The 14,155-nt window shown below is 36.3% G+C and overlaps 1 protein-coding gene across 1 annotated transcript; it reads left to right on the plus strand.

The window, feature by feature from the left end:
• The first annotated feature begins 13,478 nt into the window (after positions 1-13,478).
• LOC108487889 (uncharacterized) lies at positions 13,479-13,877 on the plus strand. The gene has a single exon (XM_017792228.1). It carries the CDS (start codon positions 13,479-13,481, stop codon positions 13,875-13,877), a length of 399 nt encoding a protein of 132 aa, XP_017647717.1.
• The last annotated feature ends 278 nt before the right edge of the window (positions 13,878-14,155 follow it).

The following is a 14,155-nucleotide window of genomic DNA, read 5'->3' on the forward strand; positions in this document are numbered from 1 at the left end:
TGTAACCATAAATTTCACACATTTCATATTTAAATGGACTCAATTTACGTCCTAGGAAAAATTACCATTTTACCCCTAACTTTTCCATAAATTTTGGTTTTGTCCCTAGGCTCGGAAAATGAAACTTGTGCAATTTACTCCCTATTCCAAGCCTAACCAAAACCTCATTACAAATTTTACAGCACATATATTCATAAAAATTCAAAATTTTTCTTTAATTTCACAAGTTTACATTTTAGTCTCCAAATCATGTTTGCATAAAAAATCACTTTGTAAAAGTTGTTTATCTATCAACAACCTTTCATTTTCTACCATAAATTTCTAATTTTTAGCATATAAATCCTTGACCCATTTTTCATACTTTGATAACTTTTCAAATTAATCCCTCAAATAGAGAGATTAAGCTATCCCGGTTTCAAAAATATCAAAATTACTAAAAACGGGACAAGAAAACTTACCCGATTAGGCCTTGAAAGTTTCTTCTCTCTCTCCTAAGGTTTCCATGTGTTTTTAGGTTGAAGATGATGAGAAAATAAGATGATATTTTCCTTTAATCTTTTAATTAATTAAGTATTTTGCAATTTCCAGTTTAGTCTTTGCCCTTTTTCTATATTTCCATGGATGAGTCGCCAAGAATCTACATACTTTTCTTTAATGGTCTAATTACCATATAAGGACCTCTAGTTTTCAATTCCATAGCTATTTGATCCTTATAGCTACTAGAATTCAACTTTCGCATTTTATGCGATTTAGTCATTCTCGTAAATAAATACTTAATCGATAAAATTTTTGTATCAACATTTTCACACGACATGCCTATTATAATACATACCATATAATGAAATAAAAATAAATCTTATTTTCGGATTGGATTTGTGGTCTCGAAACCACAGTTCTGATTTCACTGAAAAATGGGCTATTACAACTTGTATAGTTAGAAGTGTTAAATCTATACTGATTATAAAAGTGTTAAATATCTTTTCACCTAAAAAGAGTTGAACTTGAGGAAACAAAGGTGGTTAGAACTGTTAAAAGGCTATGATTGTGTAGTTGAATATCTCAAAAAAAGTCAATGTTGTAGTAGATACTCTAAGTAGAAAACAGATGGTAGATTTAAGAGCAATGTTTTCTAGGCTAAGTTTAGTGGATGATAAAGGCTTGCTAACTGAGCTACAAGTGAAACTCACCTTAGCCTGTGAGATCAAAGCTAAACATCCTTTAAATGCATCCTTATTGCCATTGATTAGAAAGGTGGAAGATGGAAAAAATAAGGATTATGGGTTTAATGACAAAGGAATTTTGTGCTGCCGCAGAAGATATTGTGTACCCAACAATGTGGACCTAAAACAAACTACACTTCAAGAAGCGCATGCTAGCCCTTATCCCATGCACCCCAAAAGAAAACAAGATGTATTAAGACATAAAGGAACTGTACTGGTTGCCTGGGCTTAAATGTGATGTGACAGAATTTGTGGCTAAGTGCCTAAGATGTCAGTAAGTGAAATTTGAACATTAGCTCCCTTATTGGTTGCCACAATCTATTAAAATACCTCAGTGGAAGTGGGAATGAATAACGATGGACTTTGGTAGTATGTTACCATTAACGCCTACTAAAAAAGATTTGGTTTGGGTGATAGTAGACTGATTAACTAAGTCGGCACACTTTTTACCTATCCATAAAGATTACTTATTGCAAAAGCTGGCTAAGTTATATATTTCGGAGATAGTGAGGTTGTATGGGGTGTCCATATAAATTATTTTCGATCGAGGTCCCCGTTTAACATCTTGATTCTGGAAGAAGCTCTAAGAGTCACTAGATACTTGTTTGAACCTTAGCACTGCCTTTCACCCACATTCTAACGAATAATTAAAATGGGTTATAGAAATATTGGATGATATGTTAATAGGCTGTAGTATTGAATACTGAGGTAGTTGCGAAGGACATTTTCCTCTAGCCGAATTTGCCTACAATAATAGCTTCCAGTCGAGTATTCAAATGACACCTTATGAGGCATTGTATGGTCATAAGTGCCGAACACCGTTGTGTTGGACCAAACTATTAGAAAAAAACTGGTCTGAAAGCGATTTTCTTGCATAGTGGAAAATAAAAAGTTTGAAAACTAACCCGGTTTGTGATATTTATAGCAATAAACCTTCGACCGAAATCATACTTGTATTTTTATATTAAGCAGATCCTTGATTTTTTTGGATTTCAACCAAATGATCTTTTCCGCTATTCTCGTACCACGAATTGCTTTGAGTGTGGGCTCGAACCAATTGAATTGAAACACGGAACTAGAAAAAAGTTTTCTTTCCTTTTGGCTTGAAAATGAAATTTTTTATTCTTTAATAAAAACCAGCAGAATCATTATTATGGAAAAAAATATATATAGCAGTTGAAAATAATTTCTCTATATTTTTCGACAAAATAACAATCTCTCAAAGTTGTCTACATACCTCTACCGGTGCCATCTATTTATAGGAAAAGAAGGTAGAACCTTTGTAGAGTTGTAAAAGTTTGTTTCCACTAGAAAAACGATATCCTAGTTTATCTAGAATATAGGGGGCGACAACCCTAGTTAATGATACTAGGGTTTTGCCATCCCACCTCCTTACATCAGGGGTTTTGGGTCTCTCTCATATCGGGTCCAATTACAAGTATTTCCTGGGCCTTTTTGACCCAATATTCTATATTATGATCCAACCCAATTCAAATTTTCTACCCAAAATTAACTCTAATATTTACATATTAAATATTTTTTTCATCTCAATTTTACCTTAGTAAAATTTTAACTATTTTACCTTGATAAAAATTTGAGAAAATTTATTCAATATGTCACAACTCAACATTTTCACTATAACCGAATGATTTATTTTCATTTTCGGGCTTCAAAACAATCTAAAAACATAAACACATTCTTCCACCATTTTTTAAGTAATCCTATATAGGATTGTAAATTTCGATTTTCATTTTAATTTTAATTTTTGGAAACCTACTTTCATTTCCAAATGATTCCATTTCTCCATTTTCGAGAAAACCATAATCATTCTTGAATGTTTCACATTTCTCTTTTTCTATTCATTCTATTTTCCATTCAAACACGCAATTCATGTCTGGTTTTAATGAGCTAGCAGAGGGATCGATTAGACATATGTAGTTGAGGCTCAAATTATTTATAATTAAGTTTCGGATTTTCACCTATTAATTATGAACTCATTTAGTCACGAAGTCATTGCACTACAGTATCGTGACTGAGATCTCCCTAATGACATACCATTACTAAAGTAACCACTCAGTGCTAGTCCAATTACCTTGTCATAAGTGTGTTACCTTCATAGGATATCCTTTATCTCTTTGGGATAATATCTGCTTTGCCAATATGATCATATTTTATCTCATGATCATGAAAAGTCAATCACTATCAAATAGCGATCAAGTCATCCATTACAAAGACGGATGACCCGTGGCCACGTTTACTTTTCATCAACCATGTAATGCCAATGAGAGAATATCATTTACCCATGTTTTGGGCTATGAACTCCACTATTGTGAATGACACTACATACTACAAAAGTCGTACACCCAATACACCAGCTTTCGGTTCCTTATCTATTTGAACTTAGACTTTTACTTACAGCAAAGTGTACGAGTCACACATACATATTATGTCATCCACTTAGGATTTAGGTATGTCACACTATGAACGTCACAAGTGAATGAATGTAACACCCCTAACCCGTATCTATCGCCGGAATAAGGTTTCAGAGCATTACTCAGATTTATATATCATTTAGCAAAAATTTTCGTTAAATACTTACCGATTCAATGCATCGTATAGATAAATATATTATCATTCAATCAATAGCTTGGCACTTGTCTTAGCATCAATCACACTTGAGTTTAATAATTGTCTCCACCTACATAATTTCCTTGTATCAATAAATCAAAGATAATCATATATGTGCATGTCATGAAATATATCATTCTCTTACCATTTAAAATCATTTATTTCATTATATTAAAATTTCATGTACCATGATTTCCATATATTCCACGATATTTATTCCGATAATAATTCATATCAAACTTAACATAAATCAAATTCTATATGCACATACTTTCCACACCATGTGTCCATATAACATGTACAATTCATTATATATATATATATATATATTTCAAGCATATATGGTAATAATTCATTTCAGATTCATATTGTTTCATATTATATGAATGTACTAATATTTCACATTCAACCCCATATAACATACAATTTAACACATTTTCATGCTCTATTATGATACACAAATTTACCTGACAAAATTGCAAAAATACATAGATTTAGGGGCATTTTGGTAATTTTTCATTTTCCCCGATTTTCATCCGATCTTGATCCAAATTGATAATTCCATTCAATTTATTAATTTAGACAATAAGTCAATTCATTTCCTTCAAACTGGTAATTTTTGATATCCATACAAAATTGCCCCTAAAATTTTACTTTTATTCAATTTAGTCTCTAAGCCTAAAACATACAAATTAGCCATGCTAGCTGAATATTCATACATATTCTCCTCCTCCTCCTCTCCATTCCTCATCCTTAATTTATATAACATGCTACAAGTAACATTATTAATACTTTCACTATTCACTTATATGTATATTCAAAACTGTCCATTTGCGTCATAGTCACTAAATTATTTATATCTTGAGCTACAGACCTCAAAATTAAGATCGTCTAATTTTTCCTAAAACTATACTTACATATCTTCTTACCATAAAATTTTCAGAACTTTTGGATTAGCAAATAAGTACAGTTTATTCTTTAAATTCACTTCTATTCTGCTGTCTGACAGTTCTGACCCTTCTTTACTAAAAATTAATTATCTCCTTGTACAGGATTAAAATGATGTTCTCGTTTGTTTCTCTTGAAAATAGACTCATTTTTTATTCTAAACATATAAATTTAAGCCCCTAATTATTTTTATCCAATTTTTTATGATTTTCCAAAGTCAGAATAGGGGAACCCGAAATCATTCTGACCTTGTCTCACAAAATTTATCATATTTCATGATTTAAAATTCCATTACTTACAGATCTTATTCTATAAGAAACTAGACTCAATAAGATTTAATTTAATGTTTTATTCAACCTCTAATTAAACTTTCACAATTTTTGGTGATTTTTCAAAGTTGGCTTACTGCTGCTGTCCAAAACTATTTTAGTACAAGATATTATTTACCATGTTTATAACACCCTTATTCCCTTTCTCTACAATATTTTCTATCACTTTCTCCTATTTCCCTTCACTAGCTCATCAAGATCATAGAACCTTATATAATAAGACTCTACTATAACATTATTTCCATGTTTTCTCAATAATAACAAACTTAAAAATATATTGAAATATTGATGTACTTACCTTGTTCTATTGGTTCTAATCTTTAATTTCATTTTCTCTCTCCTCCAGCTTCTATTCCTTGAATCCAATCTGATATACTAACTCCCCATAGTCTCCTTAACATTTTTCTCCCCTGGTAGCTAGGGAAATTCTTTTGATTTCTAGGTGAAAATGGTGAATTTTTGGTAGAAGGACTAAATTGTAAAGAATGAAAAGTTTCTTTCTTTTGTTCTCTTCTTCCTAACTTGAATGCATGGAAAAATGGATGAGAATTTCCTCATCTTTCTTTCTTTATATATACTAATAAAATAATAATAAAATAATAAAATATCATATAAAAAAATCAAATTAAAATATTAATAACTAATATTTAATTAATTAATTAATCTAAAATATCTCCAACATCATCATTACTTTCTAGATTTCTCTCTCTTCCAATTGACCATTTTGCCCTTCGTGATCTTTTAAAATTCCATTATTGAGTCATCACTTAATTTTGGTAAAATTACAATTTAGTCCCTCATAATTCTTCACCTATTCAATTTGGTCCTAATTCATCAATTTTTCCTTGGTTTCTAGATCCTTCCACCCTTAAAATATTTACACTATTAGCGCTTCAACTTTTTCATATTTACACTTTAATCCCTCAGATTTTGAGAATTTACTCTTGGGCCACAAAATTTTTCTCACTTCTACAATTTAGCCCTTTCTTGAATCAATATGTCATAATATACTTCCCAGTGACATAACTCAATTTTCCTTTCTTGTCACTTTATTTCCTTATTTTACTATATTAAGAGTAATATCTTACTGTATAAATTTTCGGGGTGTTACAATGAACCCATAAATGGATTCAGGATCTATTCTGCTTGGGTGCTGTCTAATGTACTATCAGCCCAATCAGTCTCATCTATGTCTCTATCTTCTAGAAGTCATTCGCTTTAATGACCAAGACAAGGCATTTCCCCAATTAGACTTGATAATCGACATATTAGTCTTTCAATCGATTTTCTCATTTCCTACTAGACTAAGGACATGTTTTGGTTCATCTACTAATACAAGCTGTCTTTTTGTACTACGATTCGACCACGTAATATTGCTTAGTATTAGTTAAACATTTAGACAACCAATGAGCAACATTTGCTTTTATTTTTCTTTGTGTACAAAACCATGTGGGGAAAACTATACAAATTTTATTAATGTAATCAATGAATTTTTTTTATTAATCAATCTGTTCGAAAAAATTGCAAGTGTATATTAATGAAAATACTACACTTAGGGAACCAGATTTAACACGAACTGGGTGAAAGGAAAGTTTTAGGTCCTGAGTTAGTACAAAAGTTGAAGGGGGAAATCAAATTAATTCAGGATAGATTGAAAGCAGCTTTAGATAGGCAGAAGTCCTACAAAAATTTAAAGGAACGACATTGAGTACAGTGTCGGCGATCAAGTCTTTTTAAAAATATTCTTATAGAGGAAAATGTTGAGGTTCGGTCAAAAAAGTAAGTGAAGTCTGAAATTTATAGGACTGTCGAATTCTTAAAAGAGTTGGACCAATGGCATGCCAAATAGAATTACCTCATTAATTGGATCGAATCCATGACATTTTCCATGTCTCCATGTTGAGACGATACTGATTCACTTTTCCCACATTGTTCTGATCGAAGAGATTACAGTGTGACTAGACTTGTCCTTTAAGGAAGAATCTTTGCAAATTTTAGATCGTGAAGTAAAGATTATAAGAAGGAAATGGGTCCCATTTGTTAAGGTTCTTTGGCAGAACCATGGCACCAATGAGGCCACATAGGAACCAGATGATGTAATTGATCAACAATATCCCCATATGTTTGGACAGGTAAATTTCGAGGATAAAATTTCTTTAAGGACGAGATGTAACGCCCCAAAATTTCTATCTTTACTCCTATGAAATCTTGACACAAATTTGTATCTACTTTAGTGGTTAAGTATTCTGGGTATATGTGAGAGGTCCCAAGTTCAAGCCTTACTTTTGGAAAATTTTAATATTTTCCTAGTCTAAGCCTTGTGTTTGGGGAGTGGGCTTATATTTAATTATTGTAGAATCATATCAGAATGAGCCTGCTGGTTCGAGTGGTAAGAGAGTCTGTGTTTTGTGTGGAGGTCCTGTGTTCAAATCCCTGCGTTAGTGTGGGTATTTATTTTTGCTCATTTTCTTGAAAAAGTATGGGTGGGATTGAGACTCTTAGTTAGTGGGTGGTTAGAGATGTGGATGTAGTGGGAATTGGGAAGAATTTGATATCCCAAAAATCTCTCCCTACTTTGGCAAAAAATTGACGTCTCATTCTTCTTCCTCCATAATTTTTTTTCCTTTTCCTCTTTTTCCTCCTTTTCTGCTATTTTCTTTTTCTCTAATTGGCATCATCCTTTTTGTCCTTTAAAGTACTATTTCTCTATCTACTGTTCTCATACGTATTGGTAGGTGGAAGTGGTATTTATACCCGAGTAGAGATTTCTTCTTTAGGATTGTTAGAACGATTTTCTTTTTTATGATTAGTAAAAAAATTTGTATTTTGGTAGTAGTGAATCAAGAAGGTTTAGACTCTTCTCTAATGAAAACGTATCAAAATCATTCGGGATAATGGGGCTCTGGAAGGCTCAGGTGTATTTTCGCATCAAAACGATACCAGGTGTGTACCTAAAACGTAAAAAAAGGGTTACGACGAAAGCCAAAAAACCCCTCTGTCGATGCCACACGCCCGCGTGGTTGGCTGTGTGGAAGGCCATGTGCAACAAAACTGCCGTGTGATCGACAAAGGCCAGGCTGTGCACAAAAAACGACTGTGTAATGGCCGGGGTGTGGCCGTGTGGGCCACACAGGGGTATGGGCCCACATAGGGGTGTGAGCCCACACGGGCACTTCACACGGGTGTGTGGTATCTAGGCCAAGTCGTGTGATCCACACGGGCAAGGCCAATCTAAGCGTGTGGGCCTACACAAGCAGGCCACACGGGCATGTGGACCTATTATACTGAATTTTTTGTAGGGTCACACGGGTTGTCCCAATCAACTGTAGACCTTCTGTAGGGTCGGTAAAGGCTTACTAAACCCTAAAGCTATGTGTTCTGTTAGTCTAATATACTGTTATGAGCATGCCTATACTTGTTTACCTATATACAAAAGCATGTTAAGTATGATTTATTTGTTAATTCTGTATGCATGATCTGTTGCTATGATTTGTGTGGGATGATATATATATATATATATATGTTGAAGGAAGTGTTTTGAAAGGAAAATTAAGCCTAATGTCTGGCAGCACACCTGCATTATATCTGATATGTGCCGCATCGGTATAGCGTGGTGTGTAAGGCTGGGTGGGTGTTTTAAACCCCACATGATGTGTAGGGATGGTCGAAGATGGTGTGTAGAGAATGGGGGTACGATTCTGTTATCTAAATGCATGTTTGTAACTGTATCTGTATTTAAAATGGGCTCAGGCTCGAATCTATATCTGTATCTAACATGGGCTCAGGCCCGATTATGAATCGGTTTGATTTGTGATATTCTATATGTATACATGCTTAACTCTATTAGGTTACACACTGAGTTTTTCTGTTTGTCTGTATAGGTAACCCACAATCTTAGGCTGATCGGTGCAGCGGAGGTCTCGACGGTGACTACCTATTTTACTATTTTATTTTGTTTTGGGTTATTAAGTTTTGGCATTGAAGTTGTAATTTCTGGGACTCTGGACTTCTTTTTCTTAATATTTTGACGGTGGTTTTGGGTTTTTGGTTTTACTTATTTAAAGCGACGATGGTTTTTTAAAATCTTGAATGAATTTTCTATACACAACGTTTTTTAAAGCTTTCGCAACAAACACGCTTTATCTCTAAATGTTTTAAAAGCTTTGGAAATAATAATCAATCTAAAGGCTAAGGACTGGGAAGTTTTAACTTAACAACAGCGTTTTTTTTCAACCCATTTCATGTGACACTTCCAAATTCGACTATAACGTCTAGGTCGAGTTTGGGGTGTTATATTTAGTGGTATTAGAGCTAGGTTACAAAACTCGACTGTGGATTTTAGGTTTCAAAAATTTGGCTTTAAAGAATTGGGTTTAGAAGATTTTAAACATTCTATAGTAAGTATGTAGTACACCGAGTCTCCGGCGCCGATCCTGTAAGTATTTTTGATTTCTAATAGAAAATTTTAAAAATGTTATTGATAGTCTACTTGAAAACATTATAGCTAGTACACTCTAAAATTGTAGTGAAACTGATTGAACTAAAACTTTCGAAAACAACTCTGAATTTCTGATACTTTATACATAAAATATCTGTTAATAAATATTGAACTGATGCATAAAACTCTTAATGTAGATAAACTCGATTAGATAATGAGCGCACAAGGTATCTGTGGGGCGTGTTAATCGAGGCCGAGGTAGAGGCCGTAGGGGGCTCGAGCTAAGTCCTCATATCTGGGCAGCATGCCAAATCTGGACACGAGTGAGACACTTGTGTCACCTACTACTGAGACTCGGTCTCAAAGTCAATCGACTTGGGATGACGTACTATCCTAAGCCATGTTGAGCGACTCTGGTCTAATGGAGCTGAGTTATTTAGGGGTGTCACAAGAGTTGCCCCTAATGTGGCAGAGTACTGGTTGGAGGCCACTGAGAGAATCATGGATGACTTAGACTGTACCCCTGAGTAGAAATTAAAGGGTATAGTCTCCTTGCTTTGCGACGAAGCATATCAGTGGTGGTTGATAGTTAAGGAGGGCACTCAGCCTGACCATCTGACTTGGGAGTTCTTTAAGACTACATTTTAGAGCAAATATGTGGGAGCCAGCTACGTTGATGCTCACAGGCATGAGTTCCTGAACCTCACGCAAGGTGACCAATCTCTGGCTGAGTATGAGGCTGAATTTCTGAGGTTGAGCTGGTACACTCGAGGCATGATGGCGTTCGTGTATGAGAGGTGTGTTAGGTTTGAGCACGGCCTAAGGGATAATCTGAGGGTTCTGATTGCTCCGCAGAGGAAGCATGATTTTTCTGTTCTGGTAGAGAATGCGAGGATCGTCGAAGATGTTAAGCGCGCTGAGCGCCAGAATAGAGATAGGGAGAGAGGAAAGAACAAGAGGGATTCAGATTCTTCGATTTCTATGTCGAAGTCTAAGAAAAAGGCCAGATCTGAAGGGCCAGTTAGAGTGGGGACTTTTGCTACTTCAGTTGAGTTACAGCCTTACAATGATTGCGGTAGCCGCCATCCAGATGAGTGTTGGAGGCAGATTGGGGATTGTTTGAGATGCGGGTCCCTTGAGCATCGTATTAGGTAGTGTCCACAGCGAGCAGATCAGACGCATGCTCTGGGTTTTGTTCAGCCTTAGAGGTCAGCAGCCACCTAGGGGTCATGGGCAGGCTAGGGGTGGTAATGGTATGGGCCGAGGGTAGAGAGCAACGGGTAGAGGTGCTGGTCAAATTGAAGTGAGGTAGCCCGCTCTAGTTTATGTTGTACGACACTGAGAGGACAGAGATACTCCTAACATCATCACCAGTACGTTCTTTATATTTGATGTACTTTACATTGCTTTGATAGACATAAGATCCACTCATTCCTATATAACCTGTTCTGTTTTTGAAAATCTGGGGTTATTGGTTGAGAGTACTTCAAGTGAGGTTACTATGATAAAATCGTTGGGACAATCTGTTTAGATTAATAAATTGTATAAGGATGTTCCGTTAGAGGTGCAAGGGGAGATATTTCTGACTAATTTGATTGAGCTTCCATTTGGGGAGTTCGACCTGATTCAAGGTATGGACTGGTTGGTAAAGCACTAAGTCAATTTGGACTACGCATCTAAGAGGGTTGTTATAAGGACCAAGGACGATGTGGAGGTGGTTATGATTGGTGAGCGTTGAGACTATCTGTCGTATCTGATCTCCGCTTTAGTAGCTGATAAACTAGTTCGGAAAAGATGTGAGGCGTACTTAGCCTATGTAGGTGTTTCACATTCTGAGAACTCTTCTATTAGGAACATCAGAATAGTAAAAGGCTTTCCGAACATTTTTCCTGAGGAGTTACCGGGATTACCACCAAATCAGAAAATGGAATTTGAGGTTGAGCTCCTTTCGGGTACAGTTTCGATGTCTATTGCTCCCTATCGTATGGTACCGAAGGAGCTTACAGAGCTTAAGGCTCAACTATAGGAACTTTTAGACGTGGTTTCATCTATTCTAGTGTTTCTCCATGAGAAGCACCAGTTCTGTTTGTTAAGAAGAAGGATAGGACCATGAGGATATGTATCGATTATCGGTAGTTGAACAAGCTGACCATTAAGAATAAGTATCCACTTCCGAGGATCGATTATCAGTAGTTGAACAAGCTGAGGGAATTCGAGTTGATCCTCAAAAAATCAAGGCTGTACTCGATTGGAAATAGCGTAAGAATGTATTTGAGATCCGTAGCTTTCTAGGTTTGGTAAGATACTATCGGCGTTTTGTTGAAGGGTTCTCTTTGATTGCTGCGCCGTTGACTAAGCTTCTGCATAAGGGTGTACCATTTGTCTGGACTGATGCACATCAACAGAGCTTTGAGAAGCTCAAGACTGTTCTGACTCATGCTCATGTTCTGATACAGCCTGAATTCGGTAAGGAGTTTGTAATGTACAGTGATGCATCACATGTTGGATTGGGTTGTGTTCCGATGTAGGATAGTAAGGTTGTGGCTTATGCATCCCGTCAGCTTAAGACCCATGAAGGAAACTATCCGACACACGACCTCGAGTTGGCTACTGTGGTTTTTGTACTAAAAATCTAGAGGCACTACCTGTATAGTGAGAGGTGTCTCATCTACAACGATCACAAAAGCCTCAAGTATCTCCTTACCCAGAAGGAGTTGAACCTTAGGCAGCATCGTTGGATTGAGCTGCTTAAAGATTATGACTGTACCATTAAGAATCATCTTGGTAAGGCAAATGTGGTGGCCAACACTTTAAGCTGAAGAGCGATGTCTGATTTGAGGGCGATGTTTACTCGCCTTAGTCTATTTGATGATGGAAGTCTATTGGCTAAATTACATGTTAGGCCAACTTGGATTGATTAGATTCAGGATAAACAGTTGAGGGATAAGTCATTGAGTTTACGATTCTGTCAGGTTGAAAATAGTAACACTTTAGATTTTGGACAGAATGATGACAGGGTACTCTATTTCCGTGGTCGGATTTGTGAACCGAACGATGTGGATCTGAGGCAGTCGATTCTGAGAGAGGCACATAGTAGCCCTTATGTTATACATCCCAACAGTAATAAGATGTATCGTGACCTTTGCGAGTTATACTGGTGGCCGAGTTTGAAGCACGAAGTTACTGACTTTGTGGCTCAATGTCTAACGTGCCAGAAAGTTAAGGCTGAGCACCAATTACCTTCGGGTTTATTGCAACCAGTCAAGATTCCCTTATGGAAGTGAGAACGAGTGACTATGGATTCGTTAGTGGGTTGCCCTTGACACTCACTAAGAATAATTATGTTTAGGTCAACATGGATTAATTGACCAAGTCTATGCACTTCATTTCGGCTCGGGAGGACTTTTCTCTTCAGAAGTTGGCGAAGTTGTATATCTCTGAGATAGTGAGACTGTATAGGTTCTAGTGTCGATTATTTCTGACAGAGATCCTCGTTTTACTTCTCGGTTCTAGAAGAAATTGTACGAAGCTCTCGCATCGAGATTGGACTTCAGTACTACATTCCATCCTCAAATAGATGCTCAATCTGAAAGGGTGATTCAGATACTAGAGGATATGCTAAGGAGTTGCGTGATTGATTTCTAAGGTAGTTGGGAGGATTATCTGTCGCTAGCTGAGTTCACCTATAATAACAATTTCTAGTCTAGCATCCAGATGACACCTTACGAAGCTCTGTATGGTTGTAAGTGTCATACTCCGTTGGGTTGGACTGAGTTGGGCGAATAGCGAGTTTTGGGTCCTGAGTTGGTTTCTGAAACCGAGGATAAGGTCTGTCTGGTTTAGAATCGTCTAAAAGCAGCTTCTGACAGATAGAAATCGTATGCAGATCTGAAGAAGCGTGAGATTGAGTATTCTATGGGGGATTTCGTGTCTCTTAAGGTTTCTTCATGGAAGAAGATACTATGGTTCGGTCGTAAGGGCAAGTTGAGCTTTAGATTTATTGGGTCATATCAAATTCTGAAACAAGTGGGACTAGTTGCTTATCAGTTGGAGCTACCTCCGGAGTTGGATCGTATCCACGACGTTTTCCATATCTCGATGTTGAGGCAGTACCGGTCTGATCCTTCCCACATCGTCACTGCTAAGGTAATCGAGGTTAGACCAGACTTGACTTTCGAGGAGGAGCCAGTTCAGATTTTGGATCGTGATGTTAGGGTTCTGAGGTGGAAGTCCATTCCGTTAGTGAAGGTGCTATGGTGGAATCATACAATTGAGGAGGCCATGTGGGAAATTGAGGATTCGATGCGTCAATAGTATCCTGAGCTGTTCTAATCAGGTAAATTTTGAGGTCAAAATTTCTTTTAAGGGGTGGATTTGTAACGCCCCAAAATTTCTATCTTCAGTCTTCTGAAATCTTGAAACAAATCTATATCTACTTCAGTGGTTAAGTGTTCTAGGTGTGTGTGAAAGGTCCCAAGTTCAAGCCTTACCTTTGGCAAATTTTGATATTTTCCTGGTCTAAGCATTGTGTTTAGGGAGTGGGCTTATATTTAATTATTGTAGAATCATATCAGAATGAGCCTGTTGGTTCG

This window comes from Gossypium arboreum, chromosome 10 (assembly GCF_025698485.1).
Source record: "Gossypium arboreum isolate Shixiya-1 chromosome 10, ASM2569848v2, whole genome shotgun sequence".
NCBI lineage: Eukaryota > Viridiplantae > Streptophyta > Magnoliopsida > Malvales > Malvaceae > Gossypium > Gossypium arboreum.

Bases quoted from the DNA above. Each gene is read 5' to 3' on its own strand.
- LOC108487889 (XM_017792228.1), top strand. From the start codon at position 13,479: ATGGGGGATTTCGTGTCTCTTAAGGTTTCTTCATGGAAGAAGATACTA.